Source organism: Callorhinus ursinus, unplaced genomic scaffold, assembly GCF_003265705.2.
Source record: "Callorhinus ursinus isolate GAN/ISIS: 27379988/994484 unplaced genomic scaffold, GSC_fseal_2.0 scaffold34, whole genome shotgun sequence".
NCBI lineage: Eukaryota > Metazoa > Chordata > Mammalia > Carnivora > Otariidae > Callorhinus > Callorhinus ursinus.
In genome coordinates this window covers 12845753-12871334 of record NW_027397096.1, presented here as the reverse complement: position 1 = coordinate 12871334, position 25582 = coordinate 12845753, and the positions used below count along the sequence as shown (strand labels likewise).

Here is a 25582-nt window from a genome sequence, read left to right as displayed (position 1 = left end):
GGAGGCTGGAGAAAGTGATGAGTCCAAAAAAGTAGTCCCTTCGAGTCCTCTAATTTACCCTCGTGGCGCAGCAGTAAGCGAGGCCCTCGGCGCAGTGCGCCCCGAATTCCTGCGCCCCACTGCACCGCGGCTCTCCGTGGAGGGGTACATAAGGCGGAGGGAGTGAGGTGACTTGGGCGGAGTTCTGTCGTCGGGATCCCTCCGCAGGGCTCAGCCGTTTCCGGAGTCTGCGCTGCGCCCGGTTCCGCCATTGCGGCTCTCCCGGACCCTGGAGCCTCCGCCCCCGACCCGAGCTCTTTCGTCTGCTTGCCAGTTTCCTGCGTCCCCGGAGAGTATCTTGCTGAGCCCAACCTCCCCCCCTCCCCCTTCTCCTCCTCTCCCTTGGAGAGCCCGGGCAGCCACTGCCCCGCAGCCCCAGTGACAGGAGGAGACCATACACCCCGACAGCGCCATGGCCCAGATTCTGCCAATTCGTTTTCAGGAGCATCTCCAGGTGCGGCCGGGCCCGGGCGGGTGAGGGCTGTGGAGAGGGTGGTAGGAAAGGAGAAGCTGGAGTCTGGGCCCAAGTAGAAAAAGCAGGATCGGAGGGGGGTGGGTTTTGGTGTTTGGGGTAGATGGAGGAGGGGGGCGCTATCTTGGAAAGCTTAAGAGTTAACGATGTGGGGCTTGGATAGAAAGGACGAGAGTCGGGGTGCGAAGGGCAGCGAAGCCAGGCCTGGGTTCGAGGGCCTCTATTTTCACTTCCTGGGTGGTAAGAACTGCGCATTCTAACTCCCTCCCCTTTCGCCGTTTTATTCAGTTCATTCATTTGGGTAGATTGGGCGGGGAGGGGGGGGGGCAATTCTCCCGCGTTTCTTCCAGACCAGGGATTTTCATCCCCTAGGCCAGTGCAGAGCTGTCACCTCCCATTGCTCTTCTCTTCCCTTTCCCCCATCGTGTCTGCACCCAGCAGTTGTGGGGCGGGTGGGCTGGGGAGGAGCAACCTTTTTTCTTCCTCCCTCTGCGGCTCTCCGCTGGGAAAGGCACCTTCCCCTGGGGGTGGGGGGAACGGCGGCGACTTGCCTCTTGCCTTCCCCGAGGCAGTTGGAACAGAAGGTCACTGAAGGAACAGAAGGAGAATAGAATGGGGGAACATATTTGTCAGGGCGGTGTCAGTCTCAGTGAGCGGGGTCAAGGTCCCTCGGGGTACTCGTCTTTTTTCCCCTCATTTCTCTGGGGACGGTGCAGCTTTTATCCCCTTTCGTTTTAAGAGGTAGGGAAGAGTTATCCAGAGGTTATCTTGGGGTTTGCTGGAGTGTAGCAGGTAGTCGTGGGCTTGGTGTAAGTACCTCCCTCAGGATTGCTTGGAATTGAACCTAGCCCCGGAGATAGAGCACACCTGCTTTGGAGATATGCAAAGTTATTTGGTCTGTAATTGGCTTCCTTTTAGTAGGTTCTAGAGTTCTTTCCCATGGTGCATTTTCTTGTAGGCAACATACTGTCTTATCTGGCAGTGTGCCCGTGGCGGGCCGAGGCAGATGATCATTGGAGGGCTTGACTGAATTAAGCCTCTTCCAAGCTTCTGATTTTCGTAGTTCACCAAGCTGGTTTTACTTTGGTTGCATCTTAATTTGCTTTCTTCCCAAATACTTCCTTAAAGAGCCCTGCCTCATCTCAATCTTCTGAAGGCCTAAATTCATAATGGTAAAAGATGTTGCGGTTTGACATGACATTGTTAGTGACCTACTGGACACCATTGAAGGCTGTTTTATTGACTTTCTCCAGTTGATAAACAAAAGATTCTTTTTAATAAAAAGGTTGAATATGAATATTTAGGCTATCAGTAACATAACCTTATGTTTCTTTACAGGTATTTTTGCACGAGCAAGAAATTTTTTTCCTTTATGTCTTGAAATTTATTGAATAATAAATCTAAAAAAATAAGTAAAATGGTGATCTGTGGTTTTCAGATAACTCACCTGAAGTAATGGAACACTTAAAGGTTAAAAAAAATCTTAAGTGACAGAGTGGACACAGAAGTTACTGTTTTTGCTCAATTCAAAATGCTGTGGTTATTTCTGCTAGAGTGAGATGTAAATGAATGTAGAGGTTTAGGAAAATAATATTTTTGAGTGTGAGGGGAAAAAGGCTCCTCACTTAGAGTGTTTCTGAAATATAATCTTTCTGCAGACAAATGTTTGTAAATTATAAACAGAAGCAGGTATAGTTGCTAGTTACAAGGCAGAGGTATCTCCCGTTAGTAAACTTACTTTCTTGACTAGTGGTGGTTTGGGCAGTAACTTTTCATTTCTATTAAAGAGGAGACAAGAATTGTTAAATGTTCCCAAAGATTGGAATCCAGCCTTGTCACTAATTGAAGACAGATTTAATACGGGTCTGATTTCTGAGTTTCTGCAAATACTCAAGTGAAACCATTTCCTTCTGAAATAATTTGAAGATTTGAGTATAAAGCAGCTTTGCAAGTGTATTTGAAGAATTCAGTCATTTTTTGGTAGTAATATGCCACGCCTAAAGTTAAGATTGCTAGTGTGACTGTATACTCCAGCTGATAATGATTAATTGTGCAAAGAGCCCCACAGTCATTAACCTCTTCCAGAATATCCCCTCACTTCTCATTTTTATCCCTTTTTTAAAAGTTAATAGGGATTATTTTAATTGGTATCTCAGGTCTTTATCTGAGTCCTGCCAGTTTGCTAAGTAGCAGAAAACTTTCTGAAACACTTAGGATAAAAATTGGGAACAAGAATGAGGAACTTGAGTGTAGAGTTAGCTTTTGTGAAAGTTTTCTAAAGGTGAACTGTAAATTTGTTTTTAACTATTATGGCCAACTGAAGTACCTGTCATCAAGGCTTGGAACTACCTCAAATGAATGTTAATATTTTAAGTTAGGAAGTTTTTTGCTTTTTGTTTTTTGTTTTTTTTTGGATCTTTAGTCTGATAGTCAACAGATGAGTGCCTATTTGAGCAAGAGATTACTAGAGTTACAGATTCTAAAAAAATTCCTGGACTACACATAAAATGTTGCAGTTCTCAATTCTTGGCACATTAAGTTTCTTTATGCTGATTGGCACATTCTGCTGTATTCCCAGGTTCTTGGGTTCTCCCCACCCTTTTCTTTTACCTTTGATCCATAAATGCAGGCATGGAATATGTTGTGAATTGAATGGTAGGGGTTCTTGCTATGGCTATTTTGACTTGCAAAGAGAAAGCAGTGCTCAGTATTACTGTGATATGCTGTATGTGTAACTGTCCTGCTTGGAGAGGCATACACCCTGGAATTCTGCTACAGTCTAACCTGGGAATGGCTTCCAAGGTTAAGATGTATCATGTTTTTCAGAATTTTCCTAATGTCAGTTGATACTCAGCTTAAAGAGGTGTGGCTACTTCTAGTGAATATGCTTTCACTCTGTTTAGGAAATAATTTAAAACCTGGAACTGTGTGTGTGTGTGTGTGTGTGTGTGTGTGTGTGTGTGTGTGTGTAGAACCACCATCATTTTCATTTTAGTATGTGCAGTACATGATTTTAGAAACCATACCGTATGATATTTGAATTATATTTAATAATATGTTTTTCCTGTCACTGTTACTCATGTGTTTTTTTCCTTTTGAGAGTTACTGTCCAATAGAACTTTCTTCCGGGGCACCTGAGTGGCTTAGTCAGTGAAGCATCCGACTTTTTGATTTTGGCTCAGGTCATGATCTCAGGGTCGTGAGATGGAGCTCCACTTTGGGCTTCACACATGGCATGGAGCCTACTTAAGATTCTTCCCTTAAAAAAAAAAATTCCATGGTGAATATTTATACTAGCTACTTAGGGATATTGAAATGTGGCTTGTGTGACTGAGGAACTTTTAAAATTAGTTTAAATGTAAATGGCCCCATGAGGCTATTGTCTATGACATTGGACTGCACGACTACAGGCCATACTGATGGATTTTGTAAGAGTGAAGATTTTATCTGACCATCCATATTGACATTTTATTAACTAAAATTAAAACATTATTTGAAAGTGTTAGTTGAAAAAAAGTGTTGAATCCTGCTGTCTCTTTTGGGACATGGTGGTGATGAACAATGACTAGTGAATGAAGTGAACAGCCGACTTCTAGTGAGAGCCTGTTTTTCCCTATGACTGTGGCTTCGTGTTTTCAGGTGTTCACTTAATCCCACCAGGCATCCTTATTAAATAGTTAAAGTGAGACTCCACCCAAGGGAACACTGTCAGAATAGGATTTGATCCTGCGTCTTCAGACACAGAATATTTCAAGGAAATAGAATGGCCTTAAGAGGAGAAGTTATACAGGATCCTATTGTGCTGTTTTCTGTTGGACTTTGCTCCGAGAATGTTATAATTTGACCCAGAATGTTATAATTTCAATATGAAAGGAGTATAAAATTTTCAAATGAGATATTTTACATTCCTTTTTTGGGGTACTGGTTTTTCAAAATCTGATGTGTATTTTACACTTAGAGCACATCTCAGTTCAGATCCTATTTTCATTGGAAATATTTGATCTGTGTTTAACTTTTATAGTATTTACAGTTGAAAAAGCACATTTGCATATCTAGGTTATTCCAGACATACATAAGTTTTCCATAATTGAATCAATTATTAGTTACTATTTAGTTTTAATTATTTTAAATTTTAAAATCAGTCACAGTAACCACATTTCACGTGCTCAGTATCACATGTGGTTTGTGAAATGTGGCTCCAGTATTGAAGAACACAAGGTTAAGACTCTTTTTCTCAGTAATATAGGCTTACCGCCTCACAAAGTTACTGTAAAGGTCTGAGATCATGTATTCCGAAGTACCTGGTGTAGCACTTTAGGAACATTAATTGTTTAGCTATATAATTTTTGTCTAGTACATTTTATTCATGTATCTCACAACCAGTGACACAGTATTTTATTTGTAGACCTAGATTTTTATGGTTTATAAATATTTGATACCTAAGATTTAAGTATTTATCAGCAACTGTGTTAGACTAGGGACAAAGTGGTGAACAATACGGACTATAGCTTGCATTGATTAGTTGGCAAAGGCTGTCCACTTATAATTGCAACCATGGATGATATTCAGTGTTTGATGCTGTGCAGGACTTAATACAAATATTTATATGATACAAAACTGATCCCCCTCTGGAACTGTGCCCAAAAGAAAGAAATTTTTTTTAAAGATTTCATTTATTTATTAGAGCACAAGCAGGGGGAGCAGCAGAGGGAGAGGGAAAAGCAGGTTCCCTGCTGAGCAAGGAGCCCGATGTGGGGCTCGATCCCAGGACCCCGGGATCATGATCCGAGTCAAAGGCAGACGCTTAACTGACTGAGCCACCCAGGCGCCCCGAGAAAGAAATCTTTAAATTACTTTTTTATTATATCCCAATAAAATACCCACCTGGAATGCTAGTCAGACCTTTGCTGGTGTTGTATATGTCCTCGTATAAGATGGTAGTGTTAAAGTGAATATTCTCACTTAGATGGGAAATGAGTTCATAACTAATATTTCCATCCTTTATATTAGAATGAGGTTATTTCTCTAAATTTATTTACATATAAACCATGCTAAAGCTACTTCACAAATCAACTTGTAAACCATAGCAAAGTTTATAGCTCTAGATGTTTTTCCCCCTTTGGCCAAGTGCCTGTGGCTAATGCTCTTAACCTGAAGGGATGGCAGGAGGGTTGGATCTGAATGCATTATACAAAACCCATCAGTCAGACTTGGATTTTGTGTCTCCTTTTTGTGTGTGTGTTATGAGAGACATAATTTATTTTGTCCTTACTTAAAGGGAATAACTATTCATCAAATCTTAATTGTCCTGACATCTATAATATCAAAATTAATTGATCATTATAGCTTTTTGAGTACCTACTGTTGTGTCAAGAACACTGCTAAATATTCTGTGTTCATGATCTCCTATAATTAGCAAGAAAATCCTGTCCGGTAGGTAGGGTTAGCCTTATTTTGCACATGAGGAAACTGAAGTTAACTTCTAGAGTCACATAGCTAGTGAGTGGGTGGTCAGACTTTAATGCTTAGTCTTTTTGCATTGTGGCACATTGCCTCATTTGGTGAGTGATCTATATAATTTGAACTGCAAAATGTAGCACTTTGCCATCCATGTTGTGGTGTTCTTTGTACACATTCTACCAGTGGTTTGTTTCTAGGTCAATAGTTTTTTGGTTTTTTTTTTTTTTAAAGATTTTATTTATTTATTAGAGATAGAATGGGGGTGGGGAGTGTCAGGCAGAGGAGCCAGACACAGGGCTTGATCCCAGGACCCTGAGATCATGACCTGAGCCAAAGGCAGGTGCTTAACTGAGTGAGCCACCCAGGCACTCCTCAATAGTTTTTATATTAGGGGAAAAGTAGGGGCCAGTGCACCAACATTTGATTTTCTATGCTTTAAATGGTTGGATGATGTTTTTAAAGGGCTTTATTCAAGTTCCCACTAGAAAATTGTGCAGAATGATTGGGATCAGGTTAACTTGTAATGAGTATTATCTTTATTCCTCTCATAAAGCTGAGCTTCTCAAACATGTCTGGAGTTTTTCTTAATGACCAGAGTGAATGTGTTCCAGTCTGAAGCCACCTACGAAAGCAGGAAATCTCTTTCTATTTTACTGTATTATTTATGTTTTTGTGTTTATACTAATATAAAATTTGAACTCTAGGAAAACAATGGTGCTTGAGGTGGGGGAGAAGGAAAGTGGGAGTTGAACAGGTTTGCTCAGTGTGAATAGCATAACCATAGAGGGGAAAAATGGTTACAAACTTGTAGGGTTGTGCTTCCTGTTCTGAATCATTGGGTAAATAAGGACTTTAAGTTCTGAACTAAAGCCGATTTTAAACCTTATTTCTGAAAGAGTAGGGATTGAGTACATTGAAACCATTTTGCCACATTAAAAAATTTAAATTCTGTGTGTGATTGTAGAAGATGTCTCAGATGTTTAATCTGAACTCTATCTTTTTATCTTTTTTCAACTTCCTCATTTATGAAGTTAAAATACTAGTTTTTGGCAATTGTGAAGTTAGACTGCGGTATGTGTGTTTATAGTGTAAGACTTAGCTTATAGAGACGCTCAAATGTTAGTTCTTAGCCCTATGCTAGAGGGGAGTCTCCCTTTATCCAGTAGAGTAGAACATACATGCCAAGCTAAAGGAGAAAACTACCATCTATCTAGTTATTGAAGCCAAGCTCTTGGAGTTACACCAGATTCTTTCCTTTTATTGTCTACATCCAGTCCATTTCTGGAGTAGGAAAAGGAAGAACTCTAATAGTGATGTACACTGGGGTCCTAGGGATTGCAGTTTATGATGACCTTGATCTGTGTCTATATCTATATAGGTAATTTTGTTTGTTTTAAACAACACAAATTTATTAAAGTTTTGGAGGACAGAGGCTGAAATGAATCCCATAGGAGAAAACAGGGTTTTGGCGGGGTTGTATTCTTCCTGGAGGCTCTGGAGCAGAACCCATTTGATGACTCCCATCTACTAGAATGTGAGAATCAGAGTAGATGAAAATGGGAATTGGGTTGAGAGTTGCCTTCATCTGTTTCTGAATAGCTGAGAAGGAGGACTTAAAAACCACCATTGTGGACACAGTGAGGCCAGAACTATCCATGTATGCTCAGTTTAGCAAACAGCTGACTTTAGATCACTCTCCTTATTTGAGGATGAATAATTAGGGGGGAAAAAAAACGCATAGGGAGAACATGGTTTACAAATTTCATTTTCATGTCTTTCCCCACTCTGCAATACTGTATATTCCTCCCTTTGAACCTTGAAAATCCAAGGTAATTTGCTTTTTTACCATAAAATATTCTCCAAGAAAGTTTCCTTTTTATATATATTCTTTTAAATGGGTTCCTCTTTTTCTTTTTTTAAGATTTTATTTATTTATTAGAGAACGAGTAGGGAGGGGCAGAGGGAGGGGGACAAGCAGATTCCCTGCTGAGTGGGAAGCCCGACTCCGGACTCTATCCCAGGACCCTGAGATCGTGACCTGAGCCGAAGGTGGCTTAACTGAGCCACCCAGGCACCCCAAGAGTTTCCTTATGTTAAAAGACTTGGGTCTGCACATTTATTGAGCCCTTTCACAATTCTGTTTTTTTTTTTTTTTAAAGAATTTATTTATTTATTTGACAGAGACACAACGAGAGAGGGAACACAAGCAGGGGGAGTGGGAGAGGGAGAAGCAGGCCTCCCGCCCGATGCAGGGCTCGATCCCAGGACCCTGGGACCATGACCCGAGCCGAAGGCAGACGCTTAACGACTGAGCCACCCAGGCGCCCCTCACCATTCTGTTTTGAATACTACAACACTGTTCATTGAAGGCTTTCATAGGCTTGAAATCTGGATTGATAAGAGGTAAATGTAGCATATCTAATAATTATTGTTCTCTGGCCTCACAATTATAACTGTTGGATGTGGTAAGGAAACATTTTAAACATCCCTCAAAAACCCGATCTGTTAGGGGTATATTTCTGGAGATCATAATCCAAAAACAAGTGAAAAAAACAGCTCTTCTAATATGCAAATGGAAATTTTAGGCAGGTTGTAAAATTTCCATGACTGTTCCATAATGGATTTTTTTTAAAAAAGCACTTCAATGGAATGGAGATGACTTTCCAGTGCTAATGAAAACACTGATGTAAAAAAAGTGCATATGAAGAGTTAAGATGATTTCTGAAATGTAAAGAGTAGAAAAACATTTTCAGGTAAATTATTTTATAATTTTATTTATTTTTATAAGTAGGCTCCATGCCCAATGTGGGGCTTGAACTCATGACCCTAAGATCAAGAGTCATCTGCTCTACTAACTGCCAAGTGCCCCTGTAAATTATTTTATAATTTTAAATGTCTTTATAAACTAAGTCAAATGACTACTTGAACTATGTATTAAGCATATCTAATCCCTAAGAATTTATATTAACAGGGCCAAAGTTCTTTTAAAATTGAGATAAAGTTCATATAACTTAAAATTAACCATTTTATTTTATTTTTAAAGAATTTTATTTTCTTTAAGATTTATTTATTTGATAGAGATGGCGAGAGAGGGAATACAAGCAAGGGGAGTAGGAGAGGGAGAAGCAGGCTTCCCGCTGAGCAGGGAGCCTGATGCAGGGCTCGATCCCAGGACCCTGGGATCATGACCTGAGCCTAAGGCAGACGCTTAACAACTGAGCCACCCAGGCGCCCCCAAATTAACCATTTTAAAGTGAACAGTTTAATGGTATTTAATACATTCACAATGTTGTGCAACCATCACCTGTATCTAGTTCCAAAACATTTTCATTGCTCCAAAAGGAAACCCCAAATTCATTAAGCAGTATCTCATTCCCACCCCCCTCCTATCCCCTGCAACCTCTAACAGGCTCTCTCTTTATGGATTTACCAATCAGTGGAATCGTATAAGTGACCTTTTTTGTCTTTTACTAAGCGTAATGTTTGAAGTTTGTCCATGTTGCAGTATGTCTGCATACTTCATTCCTTAATGGCTGAATAGATACACTACATTTTATTTGTCCTTTCATTAGTTGATGGACATTTGGGTTCTTTCCACCCATTGGCTATTATAAATGAATGGTACTGCTATGAACATTAAAGGTTTTTTTTGAATACCTGTTTTCAGTTCTTTTGGATATATACATAGGAGTGGAATTGCCAGGTCCTGTGGTTTAGAACTGTTCTAATTATTTGAGGGATTGTCCAACTGTTTTTCATAGCAGCTGCACCATTTTATATCCCCACCAGCAATGTATGAGAGGTCCAGTTTTTCCACATTCTGATACTAGTCAAAAGTTTTTTTGGGTGTCCAGGGAATAGTTTACTTGCTAAAATGAATACCCTATTTGGGCACATAGGGTATTTTTAGTTCTGTTCTCTCCTGTTTGTAGCTTTGTCCTCCCTTAAATTGTGTGTCTGCTTCAGATTGTATTTCCATTTCTTCTGAGACATTGTGTATACTCCCACATATATCTGGGCTAAGCATGCATCCTTGTAACCTCAAGGCACCCTTGTAATTGCTATGTGCTTGTTACACGCTGAATAGAGGAGGCCATAGCATATTCACTGTAGAATTCTCTGTATTAGTGTAGTGTCTGGCTACAGTAGCTGCTCATTAATTGTTTAAATGTGTGATTATTGGAAAAAAATACCATAAAACTAGGAAGAGATCTGAGGAAATAAGAGTTTTTTTTCTACTGGAACTGGAAGAAAACTGTTGGCATCATCTATGGCATATAAAAAAAACTTGATCTAATATGAATAGAAAGACCCATGGAGGTAAAAGGCTGCAGTAATAGAACATATACAGAAACAGTTGATCCCGGACACAGCAGAATTGCCCCTGTAGAAATCAGCAATGTGGAAGATTAACTTGAATTTTTTGAAGATTTTGAACTTAGAAAGAAATCACAGAATTGAAAGAAGAGGTGTGACAGAATAGGTTACAAATCTAAGAACTATAGAAACAAAAATAGAATGGAAGCTTTTTTCAGACAATGGAAGAAAATGTAACTGATACAAAGGAAGAAGCAAGATTGAAAGTGTTCAGTGTTTGAGACAGGCCTGGGGAAGTTTTAGTACCATGAATTTAAAAACAAAAAATCTGCAAGCATCCAGAGCATACCCTCTCCCTGATCAAAAATCAAGGTAGTCTTACATTTTTAACCCTGAATGTCAGACAGTGAAGCAGTATCTATAGAGTTTGGAGATGGTAAGTTTTTTTCCACTTTTTATAAGACGTGAGGTACAGGGGGCGCCTGGGTGGCTGTTGTTAAGTGTCTGCCTTCAGTTCAGGTCATGATCCCAGGGTCCTGGGATCGAGCTCCGCATCGGCTTCCCTGCTCAGCGGGAAGTCAGCTGAGCCTCCCTCCCACTCCCCCTGCTTGTATTCCCTCTCTTGCTATGTCTCTCTCTGTCAAATAAATAAATAAAATCTTAAAAAAAAAAAACAACAAAGGACATGAGGAACAAATTGTACACTCAAAACCCTCTGAGCCTAAAACCCGTTATTTTCCCTATAGGTTGTTACCTTAGTAGTAATGACAGATTTGTAGCTTAACACAAAGTAAGTAAAGAAAGGCAGTTTCACACAAAACTTAAATAGTGGGTTATAAAATATTGAGTTGATGTTAAGTTGCCAAATAATAGATGCTCAGTAGATATTAGAAAATAAATCCTGGTCATTTAGTCATTTTAATGTTTCAGACTCCCTGAATTTGTTAATATTAAATGATTTTCAGAAAGCTTGTAACTCTTATTGCTGAGTGTTAATTCATTCACTCTGTTGAACTTGGAATTTTTGGCATTTAGGTTCACAAGGAAATATTTCAGTGACTCAAATGTAAAAAAAGTGATACTGGTCTTGTAGCTTGTAGCACCTACATGCTGATCATGCTTTAAATGATTGCTCCAACTAGAAAAATGAGCAGTAACCGCATAATGTCTGATTTCCTAGCAGGTCTGTCAGTATAGGGTAGAAAAAGACCTGAATATGTGCAACAGTAGCAGTAGTAATCACTGGGCTCCCACTTAAAAATACATTTTGGGAAGTTGTGTCATAGAATGAAGTTTCTTTGTAACCTTTACAGTTTTAATAGTAAGGAAACTGACAAGATGTTGTAGTTACTTATACCAGGAAACCAAGTCTTTGGTGTCTGCCTAGGGACATTCAGATCATCGTTTGAAATTTTTTATGTTAAGTCAGCACTAAGTATTTATTATAATCTTGAACCCTCAAAGTAACACTCATTTCTAGTTCTTTGAAAAGAATATTTGGACATCCAAACTGACCCTTCGCCCACATCCCTACCTCTAACACACATACGTACACACCTGTAATTAGTCAGGCATGACTTTGGTAGCGTCCACTTGTTTTGTGCCAGCCGAATGGCACTTACACAGTAAAGGGCGTAACTTTGGAGAGTGCATGATTTGGGGCGTAAACATTTCTTTATATTCCCCTGCAGCCTGAACAAAATCAGTGTGTGACATTTCATCTAATCATTGGAATATTTTTTTAAGAATGAGTCAAATTTAAAGTTTTTTCATCTTCCAGTCAGTAGTTGACTTTAAGGAGGAAAAATGCTCTTTGAGTTTCCTGGTAATTTGCCAAAGCTGATAGTCTTACAGTCCAACTGTGGTTCCTTCTTGAATGTAGTACTTAATTTTGGAGTGAGCGACCAGAGTCTAATTCTCCTAAGAGACAGTGATTACCTCAAAAGCTAATGTGCTGTAGAAGCAAAGGGTCAGCAAGAGTTAAAGGCATTTTTACTTGCTTGAAATGTGTGGAGCACACAAAACGATGGCCAGTATCCTGTTGATGGAAGAACTAAAGGAATCCTGCATTCTCAGCATTTTTCTTCATTTCCTGTAGAAGACAGCAACTGCAGCTTTTATTTGACATTCTGCTGGTTTCATAGCTAGTTTCAAGGGCTTGATGAAGTGACTGCTGTCAGCATTTTTTTGTCACTGTGATTGATACTAGGTGAAGGTAGAGGATGTTGAGGGACTTTTAAAGGAAATTATGCTGAGTGAAATACTTGGGATAGGAAGTTAACCAAATCTTTAGGCACTTAACTTCAGAGTAACTGCATTGAGTAATATCCAAGTATCAGCAGGTCTCTCTCAAATTGTTGACTTCCTTACTCTAGTGGTAACACCTATTAAGTCTGTATCAAGATACAAGATTCATTTACAGAAAAGGTAAATGAAATACGGCTATATACATAGACCACTTACAGAATAGTCCTGTCTGAAATGTAGTAGCTCATACATACTTCCTTTCCATTCTAACTCTTCAGATGAAACAAGGAGGAAGGATCTGGAAAGTGTAAAGCCAAGCACTAATTGTGAAACATAAGTTCTTAGTAATGCTGTCATAAACACAAGTTTTAAGGTATTTTGATTTTCAGCTGATACAGCTGGTAAATGAGTTCTGTTCTGAGTTTACTAGTCATTCAATAGGAAGCAATCTCCCTGAGTATGATTGTAAAGGCTGTTTGCAGTGAATGTTCCTATTTGATCAAATGTGACAATTGCTGGCTTAAAGCAAGACTAATATTCCTTTAATTATAAGATGTTTGTAGGCACAAACAATTGTGATTGATTGCGGAGACAGACTGAGCTCACAGAGTCTCCTCTTTAGTCCAAGAATTGGGCATTGAAAAATAGCATAGTTTTACTTGGTTGTATTGTCTTCTGCTACTACTTTTTTCCTTTTTTAATGTATACTCTTGGGTTACATATATCAATAGTCCATTTGGTCCCTTTAACAATATTTTCATAGGTTGATCACTAATGTATTCTAACAAGGTGCTGACTCACCATTACTGGGTTCCTGATTCCTTGTTATATGGAGGTATTCCTAAGCTGTCTTTAGTACCGTGTTTTGTTTTAAAGATTTTATTTATTTATTTGACAGAGAGCGAGACAGAGAGGGAACACAGCAGGGGGAGTGGGAGAGGGAGAAGCAGGCTTCCCATGGAGTAGGGAGCCCAGTGCGGGGCTCGATCCCAGGGCCCTGGGATCATGACCTGAGCCACCCAGGCGCCCATAACATGTGTTTTGAACAAAGCAAATTGGCCCACCCTAGGTTTATGTAATGTTAGTAGCATGAAATCAGAGTCAATCTCTTTTGGAATAGTATATGTTAGGATGTCATAGTCCCTGAGGTAGATAACTGTAAAATGATAGAAATCCAAAAAACAGAGTGCTTATGTGGCCCCACAGTGCTTGATATGTGCTAACTCATGTTAACCTTTCACGTAGCACTTACCCATGCTTTGCTTGCCCTCAAGCAAGGATGGACACTTCCTCTTTTCTGTTTGCCACACATATAATCAAATCAAGTATAGTTTTAAAACCAGGACCCAAAAAACAAAGCTTTAAAAGCATTAAAAAGTTATGAATCCTTAACTTAGATTTCTGAATCTAAAATTGCTGAAGTTAAAATTTTTTTTACCGTATTTTGATTTTAATACAATCTCTTTCACACTTACAGTTTTTTAAATTAGGGATTCATCATACAGATGTGTACTCTTTCTCCAAAAGCTTCATGATATTGAGAAATTGAGGCAGTGGTAGTTTACCCAGCATAGAGACAGGCCTCTCCTTTTTCAAGTTCTTTGAAGAGATGGCATCTTACTACATCTGCATATTCTCAGTCTTTTATAACCCTGGGCTTTCCCTATTTGAAAGTCTAGTGATTTCTTGAGGGGAAAGAGGCACCCAGATTGAGGAGTTTTTCTTGGGTTCTCACTTCTGCTAGTATTAAACTTTGCAGATTTTTCACCCCCAAGCCTCCTGTAGCTATCTGGACTCTGAAACTTGAAAGTTCTACTTTTTTCTGCTTCTCCTTGTCTTGTTTGAAATTCTTGTGTAACTTTACCAACTGTCTTTCATATTTTGCCAGAATTTAATGTTAAAGAAGTTTTCCTTTTCTCTTTGTTAAACTCCCAAGAAAACGTCTGAAAACAATGCTCTTGGTTAGACTGCAATGATGGAAATGTATGTTTTACGCTTTCCAATACAGTAGTCACATGTGACTGTTGAGTACTTGAACTATGACTAGTGTGACTGAGGAACTGAATATTAAATTTTATTTACTTAAACTTGAATAGCTGCATGTGACCAGTGGCCACTATTTTGGATAGTATTAAGTGCAGCAAACCTCTTAGTTCTGATTGGGCAGACATCCAGTGCACAACTCCTTTACAGAGCATAACTCTTACACTTGAATTATATCACTCTTTGGTTTATCATCTTTACCTTTTGAAAGTTGTATCCTTCCTTCTTGCCCTACAGGTAAATTACCTAATAAAAATCTATTCCTTACAATTTAATTTTCAGTTTCTGTAACCTTATTATGAGTAGAATTTAATCTTTTTTAAAAACTTGAATAAATTTGCAAGCTTTCATATAAGACTGGGAAGAGCTATATCCCAGTCATCTAGATTTTTGGTATTTTGCAATATTTACTTTTTCTGTTTTAAACATTTTAAAGAAATTCAAGCTATCATGCCATTTCACTTTTTTTTTTTTTTTTTTTAAGATTTTATTTGACAGCACAAGCAGTGGGGAGTAGCAGAGGGAGAAGAAGACATAGACTCCTCACTGGGCAGGGAGCCCAACATGGGGCTCAGTTTCAGGGCCCTGAGATCATGACCAGAGCTGAAGTCAGGCTTTTAACTGAGCCACCCAGGCGCCCCTCTCTTCCCTTTCGTAATAAGTATCTTGGGAAATAGTGTGAGACTATGTAAATAGCTTTCTTATATAACCATACTACAGTTTACCAAAGGGAGGAAATTTCATCCATTAATTTTAGTATCCATTGATTCTTCCCTGAATTAATTATTTTTTTAAAGATTTTATTTATTCATGAGAGAGGGAGAGAGAGAGAGAGAGAGAAGCAGAGGGAGAAGCAGGCTCCCAAGGAGCAGGGAGCCCGATGCGGGACTCGATTCCAGGACCCCGGGATTAATACCTGAGCCGAAGGCAGACGCTTAACCATCTGAGCCACCCAGGCGCCCTTCCCTGAATTAATTATTGTAATACTTGCAAAAAGAGTGACTTCAAAAATTCCATTGGTCTTTCACCATTTTTAAGTTGGCTTTCTTTAAGGAACAGCTTTTCACTTTTTGTTATTTATGTCTTTTATTTGTATTAGTGTTGACTCCTAATTTCATAAACCTCTTTTAATATGTAATTGTCCTAAAAAGTATAGGAAAAGAAATGCTATCTTTCTGTGTAAGATGAACCTTGCCTCTGTAACATTAATTAGACATATTGCAGGGCAAAGATGGAAGAGGGTTTCACTCTTTAAGAAAGTTCTTTTATTTGAAGAACTTTAATTGGATAAATTGACCTGGAATTGTGTGGTATTGGCCGATTGGGAAACTCTGGTTTTGGAAAGGTATCGGTTTGTGTGTGTCTTGGTACCAGGTGCCTCAAACTTTTCTGCACGTTGAGGAGAGAAATTCTACGTTTGCTTTACATTTTACCTTCTGTTTTTTTAGTCCTGAGTTCTTTAGGGCAAAGAGAATTTTTGATGATACTGACCTTATGCCATCTGTTTGCATTAGCTTTCCCAGCTTGCTTCCTCAGCAAAGGTGTTAGAGGCATATTTGCCAAGTTTGTTAGAAAGCCTTAGCAATGTTCCATGGTGCACCTAAAAATAGGAATTAAAATAAGGTTACTTAGCATGAAAATGTTAGGTGGTTTTGGAGATTCTGGTCTCTACCTAACATCACTTAGTCAAATTAAAGAACAGAATTGAAAGTTTTTAAGTGTAATTTTCTATTTAAAAAAAGAAGGAAAAAAAGGCATTTCACAGTGTCTAAGTTAAGCACCCAGAGACCACTAATCTATTATCAGTAGTCAAAAGATATTCACACCCAGGGTTTCAAGCAACCTGTAGGACAGCTGAATTAAGCAGATAGTAAAATGCAAATACAAAAAAAGCTAAATTTGAACTGGCCTAAATACTGATGTGTGTTCTAATAGTATCTGTTGAGCCTTTACTATGCATCAGACATTGTTCTAAGTGCTCTACATTAAATCCTCATAATTCTGGGATCTTAGATGTTTCAGAAGAGGAAACAGATACACAGATAACTGATTTCCCTATGATCATTTATGAGGCAAAACTGGGATTAAACTCAGACATTTTTTTCTTAAGAATCCACAGAACCAACTAATTTTGGATGGCATTTGTACTTTATAATCAAAGTTATATATTTTTATAGCAGTTGTCTACTTGAATGAAGAACCTTCTGTGTTCTCTAGATAATGGGGAATCTGAAATACTGTGTCTCACTACAAAAACTAAAAATGTAGTGTTTCCCCCCCCAGGCATGTTAATCCAAATTGGGGTGAGAAGGGGAGGAGAAGGAAAAAGAAACATTTTTGTATTTTTTTTTAAGATTTTACTTTTTTATTTGAGAGAGAGAACACAAGTGGGGGGCAGAGGGAGAGGGAGAAGCAGACTCCCCACTGAGCAGGGAGCCTGACGCAGGGCTCCATCCCAGGACCCTGAGATCACGACCCAAGCCGAAGGCAGACGCTTAATCAACTGAGCCACCGAGGCGCCCCATTTTTGTATCATTTCTAACATGCAGTTCCAGGACTCTCCACAGAGTTCTGGGTTGGCTGATTAAAAGTAAATTTGTTTATTTAAACTTTTTGGAAACTAAACTAGGCTTAAGTGTCAAGTCCTACAGTAGGACTAGGGCCCAAAATGTAGTGTGGAAATCAAATGAATTGCAACATTCGAGTTGGTTTTCTTTCAAAAGGGAGCAGTTGATAATTTGTATGGTTTTGTGCATGTGCTATTAGTGTGTTTTTTTTTTTTTTAAAGGGAGGATGGAAATCTATACTTTCATATACATAGGCTGTCTCTAAGATGGAAAAGCATCTCTAATTGCTGGGGGGAGAGAGGTATTACTGGAAACATAGGTGGGTGACTTTTCATAGTATACCCTTTTGTACTGTTTGAATACTTGCCATATGTATGTAATAACTATTCAAAAAAATAAGTAACCCCTTTTCTTGGACCTGAGTTTATTGACTCCATATTCTTTTTAATTTATAATCAAAAAGTAGAAACTTTTTGAAGTTAAAAAAAATTTTTACTAGGAATTTCCAAGCATATAGCAGAACAGAATATCCCCAGCTTCAGTGGTAACAACATCTTGTCAATTGAGACTATAAAAAATGTAGCCAGAATTTGGATATTATTGTGTATTCTCTGAAAATAGCTGCAAGTTTGGAGACTCTTACATGTCCTCTGAGTTTATTAGTGGTTTATTGCACAACTTCTGTGGTAGATAGTTCCTATACCATCAGACTTTTATAATTGACTAAGAATTTTTTCTGGTTAGTTTGTGCTGTTTTGAAAATAAAACCTTTTTAAAAACATTGTTGCATTTTAAACGTCTTTATTTGTGCAGATATTAGTAGACATAGTTACCTAGTATAACCCTTTCATATGATCTGTTTTTTTTTTTAAAGATTTTATTTATTCATTTGAGAGAGAGAGAGAGAGCATGAGCGGAGAGAGAGGCAGAAGGAGAGAGAGAAGCAGGCTCCCTGCCGAGCCAGGAGCCCGATGTGGGGCTCCATCCCAGGACGTTGGGATCATGACCTGGGCCAAAGGCAGACGCTTAACCATCTGAGCCACCCAGTCGCCCCATATGATCTATTTTAAGGATGTACCTAAGCCAAAATTGCTTTCAGTGATGGTGTCTTGTCTTATTACTGTGTGTTTTGGGATGTTTCCCTTTTGAATATGTTGTAGGAAAATATGGGAAGAATTGGTGAGTGTTCTGAGCACTTTCACTGAAAAGTATCACTAGTAAGGAAAAAAATCTCACCGACGTTATTTGAAGAAGTGAAATCAAATACAACTTTCTGTTAACTGATAGGAAGAAGTTCTGTCACTTATCCTAACAACTGGGAGAAGCTTTTTAGGAAGGAGCAATTTCCTGTGTAGTAGTGTAAATGGGAATTACTTAAGTATGCTTTTTAAAATGTTTAAACATGTGGAATTGGTGAGAGCTTGACACTTGCCTCTTGTTTTTTAAATACAGCGTGTATGTCTATTTCACATGGAATATTTTGAATAGCACTAGTACATTCTTGGTAGAGAAGATCAAAAATATATATGCATAGCTTTCTTGGTAGAATGTGTAAATGAAGAATGAGAAAAGAATGTAAGATTATGTAGATTGCAAGGAGTGCAAGAACCCCACCCGTTTGTAACCAAATCTGCTTTTTCTGCAAATAAAACTGCCCTGAGGCTGAAGGTCAGTGCTAACTGTTGACAGCATGCTTTTTTGACTGCATTTATTTGGAGACCTACTCGGGAATAAGAAACAAAGTTTTCTTGATTTTCTTTTTTTTCTTCCTCTGCCGTCTTTCCTAAGTTTTCTTTTTTTATGGTTGTCTTGCACTTGCCTCTGAGGAATAATTTGGGATTCAATTAGTTACTATTTGACTAACACTATTAAGTTTTACTCTTCTTAACATTGTAGGACTTAAGCTGTGACAATTGAGCCTCAAAATTTGTCTTATGTGAATATTTGGTGTAGTGACTTAGAAACACAGAATTCTTATTTTACAGAATAGTTAAGAAGATAATGTGTTGCTTTTACACGTAGAGTTCTAGGTGATCTGGGAGACTTTGGAATTTTTTCTCCAAACTATTAGAAAGGTAACTGGATTAAATTTACAAGAGTTTGAGAACCGTCCACTCAGAAAAATAGATGTGTATACCTCTGAAACTAGATGGACAACTTGGCCTCTGGAAGGCCACCCACAGTCCCGTTATAAGTGGTTGGAGACCTCTTTTATTTATCGTCCTTCATTAGTTCTGGACCTAAAAGTTACTATAAAGTTAAATTCAGGAAGAAATGAAAATTAATAATTTATAAAGTTTTATTGTAACCAAATTTGTTATAAATTACTTACCTCATAGCTTGTATACTTGCCTTGCTTTGCTGTGTATACCTGAGTTTGTAAAGCCAGTTAATCTTCTATTTCATTACCATGTTTGTATTAAATAGTTAAACAATTGCTTGACTCCTTGCCCTGGTATTCAGTGTTACTGTAACTACACATTATAACTGGTGTGCTTTGCAGTCATTGAGGTATAAGAGGAAAGTGAAAGTTAAGTGCAGTCTCTTAATCTTTTTATTTTTTTTTAAAGATTTTATTTATTTGGCAGAGAGAGAGACAGAGGGAGAGGGGAACACAAGCAGGAGGAGTGGGAGAAGGAGAAGCAGGCTTCCCAGCGAGCAGGGAGCCCGATGTGAGCAGGGAGCCTGATGTGGGGCTCGATCCCCACACCCCAGGATCATGATCTGACGCATAAGACAGACGCTTAACGACTGAGCCACCCAAGTGCCCCCAGTGTCTTAATCTTATGTTGTATTTTATTCAGATCCTATCCTGGTTATAATTAAGTCCTATTAGCAGAATTTGACAGAAGAATTTAGATAAAATACAATTAACTTGGCTCAGCCAGTCCATAAGAAAGTGGTGGTCTCTGAGGAGGAGGGAAATTGGTATCTGGGACACTTGGGCAGAAGGAAGACTTGTGTGTTTCGTTTTGTTTTTTTTCTCCCTGTGCTTTTTCATATTTGTTTGTATTTTGTTCCATGTGAACTTAACTATTCTTTGGAGGAAAAAAAAATTAGTCTGGCCAAGGCTAATAAAACCTGCTGGTAACTTTTTAGTGGGACTTAATCTGTAATACTACATTTAGTCACTCAGAATATTAATGACCCACTAGCTCTTAGGTGTAGCTCAGTCCTTTACCCTTTTATGTACTTGTTCTGCCTCCTAGTTTTAATCCGAGTTACACATCTCTAGTTAAAACTATAAGGTTATAACAAAATAATTGAATGCCATATTTGTTGGAAGAACAGAAGGTCCATCATTTGGCTATCAATTGCCTCATTTGAATGAATGTGATGGAGTTGTCACTGTTGACCTGAAAGCATTAATTGTTAAATGAGGATTTGTAATGATGACAGTACATGAATGTCAAGTCTTTCTGATTCACTTTGTAACATGACTTACTATGTTTTTGTTTTTTTCCCCCAGCTCCAGAACCTGGGTATAAACCCAGCAAACATTGGCTTCAGTACCCTAACTATGGAGTCAGACAAATTCATCTGCATTAGAGAGAAAGTAGGAGAGCAGGCCCAGGTGGTAATCATTGATATGAATGACCCAAGTAATCCAATTCGAAGACCAATTTCAGCAGACAGCGCCATCATGAATCCAGCTAGCAAAGTAATTGCATTGAAAGGTATAAAAGATTGTGGGGATTTCTTTCTTTTTTCCCCCATGTATAATTTATTCAAATACAGTAATTAGGATTTACCTTTTCAGCATGTAGATTAAATTTGGTTAAATCTGCAAAGTTATTACTAAATTTGATTTTAACTGCTTTCACGACTTGGCATATATCTATGAAATGTCTTCCTTTCTCCTCACCGTAGACTATTTAGAAAAATTTTAAGTTTTAGATTAAATGAATTTAAATTTTATATCTGCTGTGTGATAAGACTGTGCTAAAAGTATAACTCCATATAGAGAAGACAAATTAGTGATTCATATTTGGAATAAAATATACTTTAATATTAGTACTTAAACATGGCAGGATTTTGTTATGAAGATAAACTTATATTTATGCTTTGCCTTTTTTATACTTGAGGTGTGTGTTTCATTTAGATTATCAAGTTCTAAAAATGTCTTGAATTGGGTGACTGGCTGGCTCAGTGGGTAGAACATACAACTCTTGATCTCAGGGTCATGAGTTCAAGCCCCACCACATTGCGTGTGGAGCCTACTTTAAAAAAAAAAAAAGTCTTAAATTTAACCTGATTGTTAGAAGTGTGTATATATGTAGGTGGATATTAAAGCTTTGGGATCAAGGGTGTTAGAGTTTATTCACATTAACTTTTTGGTTCTCACAGTAGGGAACTGTACAACCTATCAATCTAAGTTCAAAGAAACTCATACTGTCTGGAGCCTGTATTAATTTTTTTCCTTTGAACTATAGAGTGAGAATGTAACTGACCCTTTAAAACAGAAGTTTGTGAGAGGACTAGGTGACAAGCTGGCTGACTCTAAAAAGCATTTAATTGTCTGTATTTTGCTTTGTTTTTCTTCTTGGTAGTAGTAGGAGGAGTTCAGGTTCCTAGTAATTTCTTGATAAATGTGTGGGTGAGTTGTTAAAGGTGCTGAGGTTTTTAAACAGATTTTTCTTCACTTAATTTAAACTTTGTATTTAGTAGTAATACTGGTTGGAGATTAAATGCAGGGTTGGAGGCAAGCATAGTCAGATAACTATGTTACCATTACATATCCAAGATAGGAGTTGTTGATCTCATCTTAAGGAAAGATGGTCCAGCTTTCACCTAGGACCACATGTTTTACAGTAGCAAGCTTCTTGCTTCTGTTAAACAATACATGTATTATACTTTAAGGTATTAAGCTTCCTCCAGCCTCCTTAAAGAATTTAGATTGAACTGCTTAGCAGCTCTCACACCTCTCTATTAAAGGGCCATCGTTTTAATTTTCTCATAATTCTTTTCTGTTTTTAATGTTATTGTTATCTTATCACATTTCTTAATGCTTTCTTATGTGTGCAGATGGTGAGTTATTTTAAATTAGATTGTATTAGTTATTGTCCTGTTACATAAAAAGAATAAATTGCAAAGATTTTCAGAGTATTGTAATAATAGCGTTATAGATTTGTGCCTATATGTCTATATTATGGAGTTAAGCTGTCATCTTGCCCTCCTGTCCAAATCACCCTACATACATATACTCCAACCCCTTTTGTGTAGAAATAAATAAAAGTCTGTTAACGAGGGGCTGGGAAAGGCAGCAAAGGGAAGTAAGACATTCCCAAATACTGCTTCCCTCTGAAGCCAATTTTAAACCCTTCGATTCTTTTTATAGACAGGACTGTAACTAACAATTGTTCAAGTCCGGTTGTGGTTACATATTGTGTGGGATGGGAATAGCATTCTTTGTTTTAGGGAAGAAGTTTTTATACATGTGGTAAGAAGGGTCATGGTACAAAGCTGTGTGTTTTGTGTCCCATTCTGCCAACCCCCCACCCCCTTACCGTTTTTGTTTTTCAAGAGCCAGATTCTCAGTGGCTCAGGAATGGAGTTTTCTTTAGTCTCTAAGGACTAATGTGGATTAGCTAGCCTCGAGATCGCTTTGGGCTTTGACTTCTGTTAATTTAGACCAAATCACTTTTCATTCTGATGGATTTCAAATTATAAGTACAAGCCTTTGCATCTGACTCCGTGACCTCTTAACACTCAACGCAAATTTCATCCTCCCTTTACTGTTTGTTGTCTTCATTGGATGAAGCTTGAACTCTGTTCGCATCTCCAGCATATTAACAGCACCTGACACTGTCCTTTGTCTCCTTTTTTCCCAGCACCTCTGCCCTTCCCTTTGTATCTTAAACCAGTGGGATGTAGCAGGCACTTCTCTTATGTGCTTGGTACAAGGCAGAGTTGAAGTAGACCCTCCTCCAAAAAGGCAGTTTCCATAAGACTTGGTTGGATGGGGGATGACTGCCTTTTAAAAAGTAGACATTTCCCCCATGTGTTTGTATCAGATTTGCTTTGTTCTGTGTACCTACCAACTAACTTAGTTTATGCATAAACATTCTTAATTATCAGCATGAGGGCTACAACCTTGTTTTCCATCACTGTTCAAGTCTTCAGACTCATTTTCAGTTGGGATTTAGAATTCTATAGAAGTCATAGTATTTATTTAAAATGTCTTTAGTAGAGGTAATATAGTTTCGCTTCAGCTGTAGATATAGATTGTTGGCTTAGTCTCAGCTATCTCTTCAAAGGTTGCTGCCCTATCGGTGTGACTTCTGTAGTTGGTTTTTAGTCTCCTGATAGAACCATTTTGTTTTGAAGTTACAGATCTTGTTACAGAGAGTCTAGCTAGATAATAATTTATCCTGAGCTTTGCTTTCCTAATGATTCATAATTCTTAATTTTGTTTTTAGCTGGGAAAACTCTTCAGATATTTAACATTGAAATGAAAAGTAAAATGAAGGCCCATACCATGACTGATGATGTCACCTTCTGGAAATGGATCTCTTTGAATACGGTTGCTCTTGTTACGGATAATGCAGTTTATCATTGGAGTATGGAAGGAGAGTCTCAGCCAGTGAAAATGTTTGATCGCCATTCTAGCCTTGCAGGGTGCCAGATTATCAATTATCGTACAGATGCAAAGCAAAAGTGGTTACTTCTGACTGGCATATCTGCACAGGTAACATTTTTCTATATGTTTAATAAAAGGTATAGAGAATGCAATTTATTTTGAAATTATGTCTTCTCTGTTTAATCCTGGTGAATCAGACTTATTTATTTATTTTTAAAGATTTTATTTATTTATTTGACAGAGACATCGAGAGAGGGAACACAAGCAGGGGGAGAGGGTGAGGGAGAGAGGGAGAAGCAGACCTCCCACCGAGCAGGGAGCCTGATGCGGGGCTCCATCCCAGGACCCTGGGATCATGACCTGAGCTGAAGGCAGACGCTTAATAATGGAGCCACCCAGGAGCCCCGAATCAGACTTAATTTTGAAAGTCTTTTTTAAGAAATAAAGGTTGCTAGCTTAATGGCTTTATACTGATGTACATTTTCAGAATACTCTTTTACCAATTGATTTTTTTTTTCAAGATAATTGTAAAGAGGTGGTTGTTTTTGAGGCACATTTTAAATATTCATGTTAAGCTTTAATAAGATAATGTTGGAGCCAGATTTTAAATTAAGAGGTATCAAATCTACATTGAGAGACTAAATTTATAAAGAATTACAAATCCTGCTAAAGGTGATATGAAGCATTTTAATTATTTTACTGGTTGATGAATCTGGGAGTTATAGATTCATTGGGTCCCCAAACTTCGTTCTCTTTGATCCTTTGTAGCAAAATCGTGTGGTGGGAGCTATGCAGTTATATTCTGTAGATAGGAAAGTGTCTCAGCCCATTGAAGGACATGCGGCTAGTTTCGCGCAATTTAAGATGGAAGGAAATGCAGAAGAATCAACGTTATTTTGTTTTGCAGTACGGGGTCAAGCTGGAGGGAAGGTAAGTTTTCGCTTTGGAAATTATTGAGAACTTGTCTTTGTCTCTCTTTTAATTTAATTAGTCCTCTAATTTCAAATAGTCTTCTCCCTTCATTAATTTATTTTTAATATTCAGATTTGAGGTGACTTAGTTTGTTTAAATTCTGTTTCTAGTGATACTTATCTAAAATAAAATTTTCTTATGATCCTTGTCTAAAATGAATAATGTTCTTTAACAACTTTTTATATCAGCTGTTTATAGTGACACTTTATTTTGCTTGTCTTTACCAAAGGCCTTAATTTGATGTTTTTCAACTTTGCTACAATGTACATTTGTTTGCCTTATATCTAGAGAGTCTGACTCAGTAAGTGGAGCCCATAACCTATATTTTAAATGCCCTAGGTGACTAGATAGATGTGGACCACAATTTGAGTAATACCATCTTACATAGCTATAGTACAGTAGAAAAACCAGAAACTGACATTGGTACATTTGTATCATTCTGTGTCATTTAACAGGAGTAGATTCGTGATATATACTGTTCTATAACCACAGATTCCCCCCAGCTGTTCCTTTATATAAGTCACACCCAATTGCTCCCCTCTTCCCCAATGTCCTCCCCTCTTCCCCAGTGTCTCTAACTCCTAACTACTACTAATACTCTCCATTTGTATAATATTGTCACTTCAAGAATTCTATATAAATAGAACTGTATAGCATGTGACCCTTTGAGATTGGCATTTTTTTTCACTTGGCATAATGTCCACGAGAATTTTTTTTTTTTATTATTATTACTACTGAGGAGTATTCCATGGTATAGTTGTATTGTAGTTTAATATTCACCTATTTTAGAACATTTGGGTTGTTTCCAGTCTGGGGCTACAAATAAAGCTGCTGTGATCAACTGCTGAATGAGAGAGATTTGTATCAATTTTATTTTCTTTTGAA

At 38.1% G+C, this 25582-nt stretch overlaps 1 protein-coding gene across 2 annotated transcripts in view; it reads left to right on the top strand.

Annotated features, from left to right (window-relative positions):
* Positions 1-201: 201 nt before the first annotated feature.
* CLTC (clathrin heavy chain) overlaps positions 202-25582 on the top strand; it is a 60102-nt gene continuing 34721 nt past the window's right edge. Inside the window, exons 1-4 of one of the 2 annotated variants that reach the window (XM_073879510.1) lie at positions 202-493; positions 20615-20822; positions 23565-23833; positions 24494-24655. In XM_073879510.1, the coding sequence (XP_073735611.1) occupies positions 452-493; positions 20615-20822; positions 23565-23833; positions 24494-24655 (681 nt within the window). In that variant the 5' untranslated portion in view covers positions 202-451. The remainder of the gene's footprint in view (positions 494-20614; positions 20823-23564; positions 23834-24493; positions 24656-25582) is intronic. The other variant, XM_025851061.2, reaches the window with a different exon arrangement.